This window comes from Periplaneta americana, chromosome 9 (assembly GCF_040183065.1).
Source record: "Periplaneta americana isolate PAMFEO1 chromosome 9, P.americana_PAMFEO1_priV1, whole genome shotgun sequence".
NCBI classification, from domain to species: Eukaryota; Metazoa; Arthropoda; class Insecta; order Blattodea; family Blattidae; genus Periplaneta; species Periplaneta americana.
In genome coordinates, this window is record NC_091125.1 from 131,256,384 (window position 1) to 131,271,109 (window position 14,726).

At 36.3% G+C, this 14,726-nt stretch overlaps 1 protein-coding gene across 3 annotated transcripts in view; it reads left to right on the top strand.

Annotated features, from left to right (window-relative positions):
* Window positions 1–14,726, top strand: part of LOC138706523 (terminal nucleotidyltransferase 5C-like) — a 391,516-nt gene that overhangs the window by 193,354 nt on the left and 183,436 nt on the right. Inside the window, exon 1 of one of the 3 annotated variants that reach the window (XM_069835900.1) lies at window positions 5,002–5,056. The exons of 1 other annotated variant lie outside the window; for it this stretch is intronic. In XM_069835900.1, coding sequence (XP_069692001.1) covers window positions 5,017–5,056 — 40 coding nt within the window. In that variant the 5' untranslated portion in view covers window positions 5,002–5,016. Of the gene's footprint in view, window positions 1–5,001; window positions 5,057–5,086; window positions 5,115–14,726 lie in introns of those variants that run through there. One more of the 3 variants, XM_069835901.1, reaches the window with a different exon arrangement.

A 14,726-nucleotide genomic window follows, 5' to 3' on the forward strand; every position in this document is an offset into this window, starting at 1 on the left:
GGGGCTTATTCCGTCGGATCCCGGCCAACTAGTCACTCATAACGAGTGCACCTCAGCACATGTGTGGACTTCAGTCCTACGTTCATAGACTTCTATGACGTAGTGCAGAGGGCGGCCACTAGAGGGAACCCAAGAGTTGGAACTTAAACTGAGACGATTCTGTCCGACACCGGGATGGGTATCCGGTGTGGCTTAGTGGATAAAGCATCAGCACGTAGAGCTGAAAACCCGGGTTCAAATCCCGGTGCCGGAGAGAATTTTTCTCCGTTCCATTACTCTTTCATCGTATAATTAATAAAGTTTCAAATATGTATGGATTTATTACCGTCAGAATTACTTATCAATAATTATTGATAATTATATTATTATATTAATAATTATTATAATCAACCATTTAAACCATTAGATTATGACATAAAATGGTACATAATGACCGACGAACGTTTTCGCATGAATATGTCATCCTGAGGTCTCATAGAAGCAATGACACATAATGAACACTTATGATTTCTGGTTTAAATACAATCATTAAAAAATATTTGGAAAAGATTAAAATGATAGGCAGTGTGAACATAATTATGTAATTATGAACATACGTGTAACATGAAATCTAAAACCATACAAAGTATTAAAATAAAAAAAAACAATGTGCCAGTGGTTAAATGTACAATTGCAATTGAAAACTGTCAAACTATTTTATCTCATTGTACATTTAACCACTGGCACATTGTTTGTTATTTTAATACTTTGTATGGTTTTAGATTTCATGTTACACGTATGTTCATAATTACATATGTTCACACTACCTATCATTTTAACCTTTTCCAAACATTTTTTAATTATTGTATTTAAACCAGAAATCATAAGTATTCATTATATGTCTTTGCTTCTGTGAGATCCGAGGATGCCATATTCATGGCGAAAACGTTTGTCGGTCATTATATACCATTTTATGTCATAATCTAATGGTTTAAATGGTTGATTATTGATAGGTAATTCTGACGGTAATAAATCCATACGTGTTTGAAATTTTATCCTTTATTTAGGCTTTATAAAATAAAAAATAGGTTTTTTTTTTTTTTTTTTTTTTTTTTTTTTTTTTTTTTTTTTTTTTTTGTTCAAGAATGTCACTAATATAAGATTCAACATTTATTTAGGCCTAATGCAAAATTCTAGGATTAAAAGAAACCCACACATTTCACATTTTACAAGGGTACACATGAATCCTACACAAAATGAAGACATTCTGTCTTTAAGTTAGTGTGTTTCATTCACGAATCACATTTCCATACCTTGCTTCACAGTAGATGATCTGCACCTATTGTGGCTATTGTGTCGCTCACTGCTAACTTACAAATGGTAAAACAAGAGAGGGGGTTGTTATCTGTTTTGGAATGTACAGTAACAGAATGCTTATTCCGGTACAACTCAGCGAGTTTGTGTTAAATTGCTGACAGACAGAGAAATATATATATAATAATAATAATAATAATAATAATAATAATAATAATAACAATAATAATAATAATAATAATAATGTACTCCTCGGAAAGACGACATTTCAAGCTTCTTTTGAGTCTGTTTACGGAAATTTTCTAGAATAAGTACACGTCAATACAACTAGTCATTGCACAACTTCGTCTTTGGTTTCCTGTTTGTCTTATTTTACTTCATGTTTTAATAATTCTTGTCCTCTTCCTTCTACCTCCCTAGCTTCTTCTTCTACCCCTTTGTTCTTTTTGTTCCATGAATAGGTAATCATGATTTAAATAAAATGTCCACTATCGAATGAAATGAATACTTTCTGGCACATTCGATAAAGCTCACAAATCATCACAACAGAATGCTTTCGTCATGTGACATAATATTGGGTGAATATGCATACTTTCCGAATTGTTGGAAATCCTCATAATGTCTGTGGTTATGAGACTCTGTAGTTTCCTTTGCAATAAATTGCAGGAATTAAATCTCGCTTACAAGACAAGGAACATTCGGATCTGAAATTGTACAGCGTAGCGTGGCATCCGACGCAGATATGTAGGTTTTTTGTTTTTGTTACGTAAGTGAGCGACACGCCACAACGACGCAGAAAATAGTTTAAGTGCTGGACTTCCCCATCCTTTTCGTGCTTCTCTGATGAAGACAGGCTTTGTGGAGTTTACTGATCTTGCGTTAACAGAGATTAAGTAGTTTTGGGAAGTTCAGCTTGGAGAACCTCAACTTGTACAACGACAGACAAGGAAGCAAATGTAGTGGCTGTACGTATCCAAGAAGTAGAGCGGATAAAAAAGATAAGATCGGGATAATTATTGTAAAAGAAGAGAAAGGTGGAAGAATGAAGCAGGGAAGAGATGAACCGAGAAAGAAACAAGAAGATGAAGAGATTAGAGAAGAATAAGAAGAAGACGAAGCAGAGAAAGTGAGTAAGCAGGAAAGGAGACAAAATGTAACAGAAAAACGGAAAGAAAATAAGTACTGGTAACATAAGAAAAACGAAATTTAAGGATGAGAAGAAAAGATGGAATGAGGGAAAGAAGGGATAAGGATAGAAAAAAAGACGGAAACTAATAACGAAGGAACAGGGAACGCAAAGGGAAATAAAGGAAAAAATAAACGGCATAAGATAATGGATGGAGAAGAGAGGGAAAGGCAATGGAGGAGAAAGAGAAAAAGAGAAGATGGGAGAAATAATGGTGAAAGGGGAGGAAGAGGAGACTGCAAAGAGGGGTAGGAGGAGGAAGAAAAAATCGACAGGTTTACTACACTGCATATCTTCAAGTAAAATTACATGTGTGTGTGCAATCAACTGTCGACAGGTGCAAAGCAAGGGGAGTACAAGGATAGTACAAAGAGAGCAAGGAGAAGACAAGGAATATAAGAGGAAAACAAGGAGTAAAAGGGAAATACAAGGAGTACAAGGGGAAGAAAGGCGAAGAAGAATAAGATAAAGAGTACAAGGGGAAGACATGGAGAACAAAGAGGATACATGGAAAACGAAAGGAATACATAGAGAACAAAGGGCATACAAGGAGAAAACGGGAAAGAATGAGAACAAGGATAACAAAGGGAATACGAAGAGACAATGCAACGAAAGATTAGAAACAAGAGAAAGGCAAGGAGTACAAGGGGAAGACAATGAGAACAAGGGGAATATAAGGATAACAAAGAAAACAATGGGAAGACAGGATGAAAAAGGGATGACAATAAAAACAAGGAGAATACAAAAACAATAAGGAAATAACAAGAAGAACAGGGATAGACAAGGAAACAAAAGGAAGATAAGGAGAACGAAGGGGAATGCAAGGAGTGCAAGAGGAATACAAGGATAACAAGGGGGTTGCAGAGAAAATAAAGGGAATATAACGAGAACAAGGTTAAGACATAGAGAACGAAGGAAATACTCGTACATGGAGAGTTAAGGGTAGTCTATAAATGAAGAAAAGGGGGAATACAGGGAGAACAGATTACAAGACTACAAGGGGAAGACAAGGAGAAGGGGCTGTGAGACATTGACTACTTTCAAAAGCCGGTTGTCAAATAGACTGCTTTGACTGTGATGTTTTAAATATTATTTTTATAATATATGATTTTCATTTTTAATACATAAATTTTCTCTACTATTTTAGTAAATACTTCGATTAATGGCTGTAATTGTTCGACTCCTAAAATTACATGTAACTAAACTCAACTTCATTTTGACCGTACTATTATTATTATTATTATTATTATTATTATTATTATTATTAATAGTATGTAGTTCCTGTATTCCTGTAATTTTTGTATTTTCTAATGTTCTTATACTGGTGGAGGAAGAGAAGGCCTTATGGCCTTAACTCTTCCAGTAGAAATAAATAAATAAGCAAATAAATAAATGAATCAATAAATAAATAATAAATAAATAAAATAAATGAATGAATAAATAAATAAATAAATAAGCAAATAAATAAATAAATAAGTAGGTAGGTGGGTGGATGGATGGATGGATGGATGGATGGATGGATGGATGGATGGATGGATGGATGGATAGGAGATAGACAGATAGATAAGGAAAATGCATGGGCACAGATGGGGATTGCATTTTTATGTATGTCAGTTTGAAGGGTTGAGAATTATAAGGATACTAACTGTTACTTTTATATTTTACGCGACAAGGAAAATAAAGCTTGTAAACGTTGTATCTCATTCAATTTTTTATATATATGCATGATATTCTCTCTAAGTAAAGTCTTAGAAAGTGTTCTAACTGAAAGCAAAAGGGAAGATCATATTCTAGACACAAAATTGCATAAGAAAAGACCCATATCTCAATGTCGATAAAATTACAGTTAGTACCCTTATAATTCTCAATCCTTCAATTCCCAAGTTATCTGCCGTGCCTGCTGAGAAGAAAGACATAGTTCCTCGTCAATAAGAAGTGTAGAGAGGTATAAAAAGGGAAAAAAGAAGGATTTAAAGAGGAAGACTGTGAAAAGAGAAATCAGGGGGAAGAATGAAAAAATAACGAGAAGGGAGGAATGAAATGAGGAGAAACAGGTGGACTAAAAGAATGTGGAAAGATGAGTTAGGGCAAAGTTGGGAAAGAAGAGGTGGAACAAATTAAAGAAACAGAGGAATAAGTTGAGTTAAAAAGGCTGGAAGAAAGCATGGCGAAGAGGAAAGATGAGTAAGAATAAAATTATCAATTTAGAAGAGAAGAATAGGAAGGAAGAAAGTGAGTAGGGGAACGGGAGAAGCGAAAAAGGGGGAGAGGGAAATGTAGAAAAGAAGAAAAGGAGATTAAGAGAAAGCTTTGTATTTGTCGTGTTGCAGAGTTTGTTATTCTTGTAAGTTTTTGTGAAAAAGTTGAACCTGTTAAAAAGTCTCTGCACAGAAACTTTGCTTTTATTGCCGGAAGAACGACGTGCTAGCAGCTCGATAGGTCCCCGCAGACCACCGCCAACGTGGGAGAATCTATCATAAAGTGAAGCACCTCGTTTGGCACTGTGAACTAATTGTCTGTTCTTTCTTGTTTCAGGTATGTACAGCGACCGCAACACTTGGCCGCCTGGAGTTGTAGGTGTGTAATATCTGCCAACTCATTACCTCTAATTACTAGAATCTGATGCATAATCTAGGTATGTACTGTACTAAAGCTAAAAATTGATTGATATGTTCAAAATTAACTTAAATGCTTTATATATTCATTTGCTGCGTCTTTGAATGAAACTATTGTATCGCACCCAAATTTCTGTTTATAACAGTCTTTCTAGGGTCATATTAAATATTCGCCGTGGAACGAATCCTAACCGTTATTGCTGACACGGGGTCAATTGAGATTCAAAGAGGTAAAAGACGCTGGGAAATATATCTCCAAAGCGTACCTTATGAATAGTGTTGCTAGACTCATGGCAAGTAATGTTTAATTTTGCTTAACGAATGTTAAATTAACAGTCTGTTTATTTTTAATGCTTTGTTAATGTATTTTCCATTTGTTCAACATAATTTTGTTTAAGATAACCATCACTTAACTATAATGTCTGTTAGCACTATTTTAACTACTCAACAGCAGTTGGTAATGATTCTACACATGTAAGACAATTTTTGATTGGCTAAAATTAATCTTTAAATTCTATATTATAGAGTGAGTCATGAAACTTGCATAAAATAACAACCTGTTATAGTAGGCCACGCTCCATAAACAAACAGTTGACAAATGAAAGTTTTAGGTGACGTGCTGAATAATAATTATTACCAAGTAAGATTATATTTCCTCATTGTTATTATGGATACGAAATACGAAAGAAATAAAATGACACTGATGTATTTAAACAGTCCAAAGTATTTTTTAAATGTTATATTACCAGTCATATGCTAAACATTCCCTACAGAGAGACACAAAATATTAATTTCGCAACTTCTGTTCGAACAGCTGTGGAGACATCAGCCGTATTTAACTAACTGTTAAACGAGTTAACTGCCCGAAATCCTACATTTAAAATTAACAAACTGTTAACAATCTGTTAAACCAAACTGGTGTTGAAAACATACAATTTTATTAATTAACAAACTGTTTAGAGTTTAACAGTCGTTAAATTTTCTAACAATACTTGGAAAAACCGGCCATCACAATCCTAAAATCCACATTACATTATATTACATTTTATTACATACAAAGGGATGTAGACAGGTAGTTTCGAGTTATGTCGGCAGTCAGAAGTGTAGGTGAGTGGACAAGTTGATTGGTAGGCAGTTTGGTGCTCCTGACCACGACTGAAATGCAGCCAGCATGAGATGACTGGATCAGGAGGTCCCATGCCATCAGGTATAGTGGTCCGGGTTGAACAACCAGCGCCGTGTGACGGCTAGTGCACGCCCAGCTGGCGTCGGTCCATGTGACTTGGCGACGTCGGGGTGCAAACCCCGCGGAAAGCTGCGTTGCCAGGCAACGGTCGCTAAACTCGTCCAGACGTCGTGCCGCATGAGCAGGAATCGACCTTCTTTTCCTACCGAGACGATTAGCAGCAATTGTGTTCTAAAATTCTCAAACAAGTTGATTTTCATAAAATCTATAATAATAATAATAATAATAATAATAATAATAATAATAATAATAATAATAATAATAATAATAATAATGATGATGGCAATAATAATAATGATGATAATGATAATAATAATAATAATAAAATTAATAATAATAATAATAATAATAATAATAATAATAATAATAATAATAATAATAATAATAATAATAGGCAAAGTAATGCAGGTTTCTAATTTTTTCTGTAAACTATATATCTTGAAAACACTCACATTTTACTTCGTAGGTGTTAGTAGTTACAGTATTGTTCTGAATTTTTCCATAACGATAAATGAGTAAATCAGGATAAAAAATGTACATTATGGAATTAACTTCAGTTATGATTAATGTCATGTGATTTTACAATGAAATTGGAACATTTTATAATTTTGGAAATTAAAGTGAAAAACATGCATGTACTACCCGGTAAAGCGAACTTCTGACGCGAAAAATATGTGCAACACGCTATGACGTCATCTTATTGTAACATAAAGAGTCACCTGGTCGACTGCAGCGTCCTGATCCGACGATATTATAGGAATAGAATATCTAATTATATATCATATTCTTATAATCCGGGCTCTAGTGATGAAGTTGAGGCATATTTATTACAGCAGGAATTCTTAACCATTTTGGCCAAGACTCAGTCAATTAGGCGATCAACTTGCACGACCCATGGGCCTAATTTGAAGTTAAACAGTGGTGATAGCATAATAATACCGTATAAGTAAATGTAGAAATGTATTATTATATTATTATTATTATTATTATTATTATTATTATTTATTTTTTATTTTATTGGGTTATTTTACGACGCTATATCAACATCTAGGTTATTGTTATTATTATTATTATTATTATTATTATTATTAATTTTTTTATTTTATTGGGTTATTTTACGGCGCTATATCAACATCTAGGTTATTATTATTATTATTATTATTATTATTATTATTATTATTATTATTATTGCATAGAGTTTGAAGTGCTGGCTGATATGTAAATCAGTTATCAGGCAGTACATCTCATTTGACGTTGTGTCAGAGGAATAGCAATTGTTTGTATGCATCTGAAGTAGCCTATGATTAGTAATATGTAGCTAATCGGCGATGTATGCAATGAAGAGGGAAAGGAACTGGCCACCCTATCCGATTATCTCCTGGTCTAGTTGCCTCATACGTGGTGCCATGTTGGTATCACTTGTGAGGTTGAAACCTGTCTTCGGACAGTTGACTAAACAACAATCGTAATATTTCTAATAAGCAATATTGTAAAATTAGGTAATTATAATCTCAATAGTGGGAAGGCAAGAGCAATAACGTTTTGTAGGACAAATAATAGTTTTCGCATCCTCGCCGTACGCTAAACGTTAACGCTATGTTGCTGTAATTGATGAAAGAGCGGATCAAGGGCATTCACCTCCTGTTATTTCAATAGCGGAACCCGCTGTCTCTAGCCGAACAACGTGGGCGTGAATGAAGTTTACCTTAGGCCTAATTCGATGTAAATATATGGCATCTCGTTTGAGATTTACCACTGTGGATGATATTCTTCTACTTAGAACAGCTCAAGATGGGTAAATTATTCAGGCCGAAGTACAAGAAGGCTCAGGAAAGGATTTTTCGTTGAGTTTTCAACAGACAAAAGGTCAATTCATGAGTACTCCTCCAAGCGAAAACGCTCCTTTGTTTATCTCGTCGTAACTCGGAAACCGGTAAAGATTTTGAGTACCGACCATTTTTTAAAGTAATTTCCATTCTTTCTCAACATTTCTCTCGTTTTGACCACCTATTTAACGTCAAAAACAAAAAAGTTTGCCGCTTATCAACTTTTGAAGGTGTAAATGTCTATTCTGAAGAGATCACATCGAAGTTAGTACTCGTATTATTTTTATTTTTCTTACTTTTCAAAAAAGATTTTTATTTCGAATTTTTTATGCCTTCCTTAGACATTGAGCTATCAATTACAAAAATTACATCGCGATAGATTGACCATCATAGGAACTACGCTATGATAAATGTTATAGAAGCGGGAAATATCATAAATGATTTTCTGAAGTTTCATGAAGGTTAACATATCACGAAATACGTTATTACTGACGTCAACATAGCGTACACGTTTAGTAAGACGAGAGTTCGAAAACTCTCTACTCATCACTTTGGACTTCAACGATCTCTTCATGGAGACCAGCAATATCCGACCCATTCCGAAAGCCACAAGAATCGCGAGACATAGGTTAAGAACCCCTGAGCTACATTAACAGTAAGAAGCAATGCAGGTGGCGCTTTTCTTCTGGTTGCCAAGAGGAAGTTATCTTCGGACATCCCCGAGGGGGAAGCCGTCTGAAGAAGTTTTTTTTAGGCGGGGGTCAAGATACATCGCTTCAGTTCGTTGTACGCACATACATTCTCACTCACAGCTGACGTTAGATCTGGACTAGATAAAAAATGCATTTAAATATATTATTCGTTTCTAGGAATAGAACTTTGGAAATAGTCCCGATTTGAGTACGTACGCAAAAAGGTCAGAATTAGATATAAGGAATATTTAGTCATACAGCACGACTACATTATTACAAATGGCGAAAATTATGCAGATATATGCGAGTAGGTTAAGGGGAATCGTCGCTTTTCCTCCGAGGGTTAACTGTGATCGGTGTTCACCTGTGCAGTTAATTTTTCTTGTCGTGTGTTATCCTCACGGAAGCTTAAGTGATGGCATTTAGTAGTGCACTAACCCAGTATTAGTAATAGTAGTGGTAGTGATTGTAACAAAAATCAGTACCGTTAGTATCAATGGAAAAGAATGTGTTCAGGGTTAAAAGACCATAATTATCCAATTGATGCTTTATTTTACGGATGACTGTACGGTAACTTACCGATAGCTTTGGTCAAAGCACTCTACTACACCTCACGAGATGTATTGTTGGTGTGGTCAAGCAGTAAAGGATCAGAGATTTTGACATTATTTGGGCTGCGTTATAATTTATGAGTTGTTCAGTCATGTTTTGAAATTGAAATGTTACATATTTTTAGAACTGCTGTACTCCCATGTGTCTTTATATAACTCGCAATACGTAGTCGAAGCCATTACAAAACTTTAATGTACACAATACTTTTGTACTCCGTGACACGCCAAGTATCCCTCTTTCTTGAAGAATGCCAGTTCTTAAAATAAGGTGCTTTAGTAATACAGTTTTTTAATCGCAGGGACTTCAGTGAAGTAATCTCAATGCTAGGGACTTACCGGTTGTTCTGTATGGTTGTGAAACTTGGACTCTCACTCTGAGAGAGGAACATAGATTAAGGGTGTTTGAGAATAAGGTGCTTAGGAAAATATTTGGGGCTAAGAGGGATGAAGTTACAGGAGAATGGAGAAAGTTACACAACACAGAACTGCACGCATTGTATTCTTCACCTGACATAAATAGGAACATTAATTCCAGACGTTTGCGATGGGCAGGGCATGTAGCACGTATGGGCGAATCCAGAAATGCATATAGAGTGTTAGTTGGGAGACCGGAGGGAAAAAGACCTTTGGGGAGGCCGAGACGTAGATGGGAGGATAATATTAAAATGGATTTGAGGGAGGTGGGATATGATGATAGAGACTGGATTAATCTTTGCACAGGATAGGGACCGATGGCGGGCTTATGTGAGGGCGGCAATGAACCTTTGGGTTCCTTAAAAGCCATTTGTAAGTAAGTAAGGGACTTGAATGATTTTCGAACGTAATGTACATGGAAATCGATGTCTTAAAATCAAATATTTGAATGGTTCTTTAGTTCAATGGATTACAAATAAAACGAAGTAGTATACATATTTCAGTGTCGTTCAAAAGTGGACTTGCAATATGCACACGAGTTTTATTCGGCTTAATTATTACATTTATTTTTAGTAAGAAAATATTTGGGGCTAAGAGGGATGAAGTTACAGGAGAATGGAGAAAGTTACACAACGCAGAACTTCAAGCATTGTATTCGTCACCTGACAATTAGGAACATCAAATCCAGACGTTTGAGATGGGCAAGGCATATAGCACGTATGGGCGAATCCAGAAATGCATATAAAGTGTTAGTTGGGAGGCCGGAGGGAAAAAGACCTTTGGGAAGGCCTAGGCGTAGATGGGAGGATAATATTAAAATGGATTTGAGGGAGATGGGATATGATGATAGAGAGTGAATTAATCTTATCAGGATAGGGACCGATGGCGGGCTTATGTGAGGGCGGTAATGAACCTTCGGGTTCCTTAAAAGCCATTTGTAAGTAAGAACATTTTATGACGTTTTATCAACATCTTAGGTTATTTAGCGTCTGAATGAGATGAAAGTGATAATGCCGGTGAAATGAGTCCGGGGTCCAGCACCGAAAGTTACCCAGCGTTTGCTCGTGTTGGGTTGAGGGAAAACCCGGGAAAAATCCTCAACCAGGTAACTTGCCCCGATCGGTTACATTTATTGATGCACTACTTTTGATATTTGTAAGGAGAACTAATAGGCTATATTATTTAGAAGCCTGAGTGGAGAAGTATATTTATTAACCGAATGTCTTTTTCTTTTGTAGTTTACGAATATTCATACGGAAATCAGTGTTAAAATTACCAAAAATTCGAGTCTCATATTTAAGTGTTAATTGCATTAGGCATTTGCTTCTAGTAGACTGATACACCTATAAACCTTATGTATTTCATTATGAATACCCTCTTCGACTTTCGAAAGAACGCTGTTATAAGGCAATGTAATATGAGATATTTCTTCGACAAACTGCATTTATACTTTCAGTTTCTACGAAATGTCTTCAAAACCCGGCTGATGAAACTAGAATTTGTGATGAACGAAGACGGCGCTTGTTGGTAGGTTTTCGCGGAGTATCCCGTTTTCCTTACCGGCATTCCACCATTTCCCCATTAATCATGGTCTTGCGTTGGTATTTAGTTCGTCTTCTTTGGTGCGCCGAGGGCGACGCTTACGTCGGAAAAAGTACAACCTCGACTCCTCGGTCATATATGGGGGAAACTTGGGTGAATGACACAAAGTGAAGTACCTGCCATTGGTTAAAGAAATAAAGGGAAGGTTTTGTAATTCTGAAACGTAACAATTTTAAGATTATTGTTTCGAACATGTTTTAAATATCCCAAAACTACACAATATTTTATAATTGCCCGTAATAGATGCTCTTACCCTACGACGCGTAAGAACCAAAACTGGAGGCCAAGTGTTGAGTTTGTCGAGCTAGCAGTATGTAAAATCACGCGAATGCGGTATTAGGAACGGCATGTTCCTCGAAATCAATTTGTCAGTCCTTAACCGGAAGTGCTGCCAAGCATGTACTTATTTTTCGCTTGCAAATTGTTCCCCTTGGCAGATGCTGGAGGCTGACTCAATGAGCAATCTCACTGTGTCAGCACGTTTGTACTTCTTGTTGCTCATTTTAAACTTGTGGAATGTTCGTTTACGGCTACGATGATATAAAACATATGTAATGGGTTTGTGGGTCAATAGTATGCTACATATTGAATAAAAATCCGAGAATATATGATAAAATAGCAGTTTATTTAGTAATGGCTATCAAATGTTATCAATCATACAACAGAAATAGCCGTGGAGTGGACAGGAAAAGATTGAAGAACTTCGAAGAAAAGAAGTACTTTTGAAGAGCACAGGAAATGTCAGGTTTAGAAATGTTAGCTAATGTTGTAAAGAAAATCCTGGATAACAGACGAAGTCTGTGTGAAACGAATGACTGGGTGTAGAATAAGAAACCAGAAACTGAATGAGGAATAGGAGATGCATGATAAGGAAGAGGAAAGCAGAAGAAGAAATAGAAGCAGAATGAGGAAGAGCAGATGCATGAGAAGAGGAGAAGCAGAAGAAGAAATAGAAGCTGAATGAGGAAGAGCAGATGCATGAGAAGAGGAGAAGCAGAAGAAGAAATAGAAGCAGAATGAGGAAGAGCAGATGCATGAGAAGAGGAGAAGCAGAAGAAGAAATAGAAGCTGAATGAGGAAGAGCAGATGCATGAGAAGAGGAGAAGCAGAAGAAGAAATAGAAGCAGAATGAGGAAGAACAGATGCATGAGAAGAGGAGAAGCAGAAGAAGAAATAGAAGCAGAATGAGGAAGAGCAGATGCATGAGAAGAGAAGCAGAAGAAGAAATAGAAGCTGAATGAGGAAGAACAGATGCATGAGAAGAGGAGAAGCAGAAGAAGAAATAGAAGCAGAATGAGGAAGAGCAGATGCATGAGAAGAGGAGAAGCAGAAGAAGAAATAGAAGCTGAATGAGGAAGAGCAGATGCATGAGAAGAGGAGAAGCAAAAGAAGAAATAGAAGCAGAATGAGGAAGAGCAGATGCATGAGAAGAGGAGAAGCAGAAGAAGAAATAGAAGCAGAATGAGGAAGAGCAGATGCATGAGAAGAGGAGAAGCAGAAGAAGAAATAGCAGAATGAGGAAGAGCAGATGCATGAGAAGAGGAGAAGCAGAAGAAGAAATAGAAGCAGAATGAGGAAGAGCAGATGCATGAGAAGAGGAGAAGCAAAAGAAGAAATAGAAGCAGAATGAGGAAGAACAGATGCATGAGAAGAGGAGAAGCAGAAGAAGAAATAGAAGCAGAATGAGGAAGAGCAGATGCATGAGAAGAGGAGAAGCAGAAGAAGAAATAGAAGCAGAATGAGGAAGAGCAGATGCATGAGAAGAGGAGAAGCAAAAGAAGAAATAGAAGCAGAATGAGGAAGAGCAGATGCATGAGAAGAGGAGAAGCAGAAGAAGAAATAGAAGCAGAATGAGGAAGAGCAGATGCATGAGAAGAGGAGAAGCAGAAGAAGAAATAGAAGCTGAATGAGGAAGAGCAGATGCATGAGAAGAGGAGAAGCAGAAGAAGAGATAGAAGAAGAGATAGAAGCAGAATGAGGAAGAACAGATGCATGAGAAGAGGAGAAGCAGAAGAAGAAATAGAAGCAGAATGAGGAAGAGCAGATGCATGAGAAGAGGAGAAGCAGAAGAAGAAATAGAAGCAGAATGAGGAAGAGCAGATGCATGAGAAGAGGAGAAGCAAAAGAAGAAATAGAAGCAGAATGAGGAAGAGCAGATGCATGAGAAGAGGAGAAGCAGAAGAAGAAATAGAAGCAGAATGAGGAAGAGCAGATGCATGAGAAGAGGAGAAGCAGAAGAAGAAATAGAAGTTGAATGAGGAAGAGCAGATGCATGAGAAGAGGAGAAGCAGAAGAAGAAATAGAAGTTGAATGAGGAAGAGCAGATGCATGAGAAGAGGAGAAGCAGAAGAAGAAATAGAAGCAGAATGAAGAGATGCATGAGAAGAAAGAGGAGAAAGATAAGCAGGAGAAAAAGGAGAAGCATGAGAATTAAGAGGTACAGAAAATGAAAATATTAATTATCTGGGCATAATTAGATCTCGTGGCTACATATATTTTCAATACTCATTCATTCAAGAATCACCAGATTTAACGCCATGTGACTTCTACCAATTTTGTCCAATATTCTTTTGAGAAGATTAACTCCATATGTAGATGAAATTATTGGGGATCATCAATGTGGTTTTAGGCGTAATAGATCAACTATTGACCAGATATTTTGTATTCAACAGATAATGGAGAAAAAATGGGAGTATAAGGGTATAGTGCATCAGTTATTCATAGATTTCAAAAAGGCATATGACTCAGTTAAGAGAGAAGTTTTATATGATATTCTTATTGAATTTGGTATTCCCAAGAAACTAGTTCGATTAATTAAAATGTGTCTCAGTGAAACGTACAGCAGAGTTCGTATAGGTCAGTTTCTGTCAGATGCGTTTCCAATTCACTGTGGGCTAAAGCAAGGAGATGCACTATCACCATTACTTTTTAACTTTGCTCTAGAGTATGCCATTAGGAAAGTCGAGGATAACAGAGAGGGTTTGGAATTGAACGGGTTACATCAGCTGCTTGTCTATGCGGATGACGTGAATATGTTAGGAGAAAATCCACAAACGATTACGGAAAACACGGGAATTTTACTGGAAGCAAGTAAAGAGATAGGTTTGTAAGTAAATCCTGAAAAGACAAAATATACGATTATGTCTCGTGACGAGAATATTGTACGAAATGGAAATATAAAAATTGGAAATTTATCTTTTGAAGAGGTGGAGAAGTTCAAATATCTTGGAGCAACAGTAAC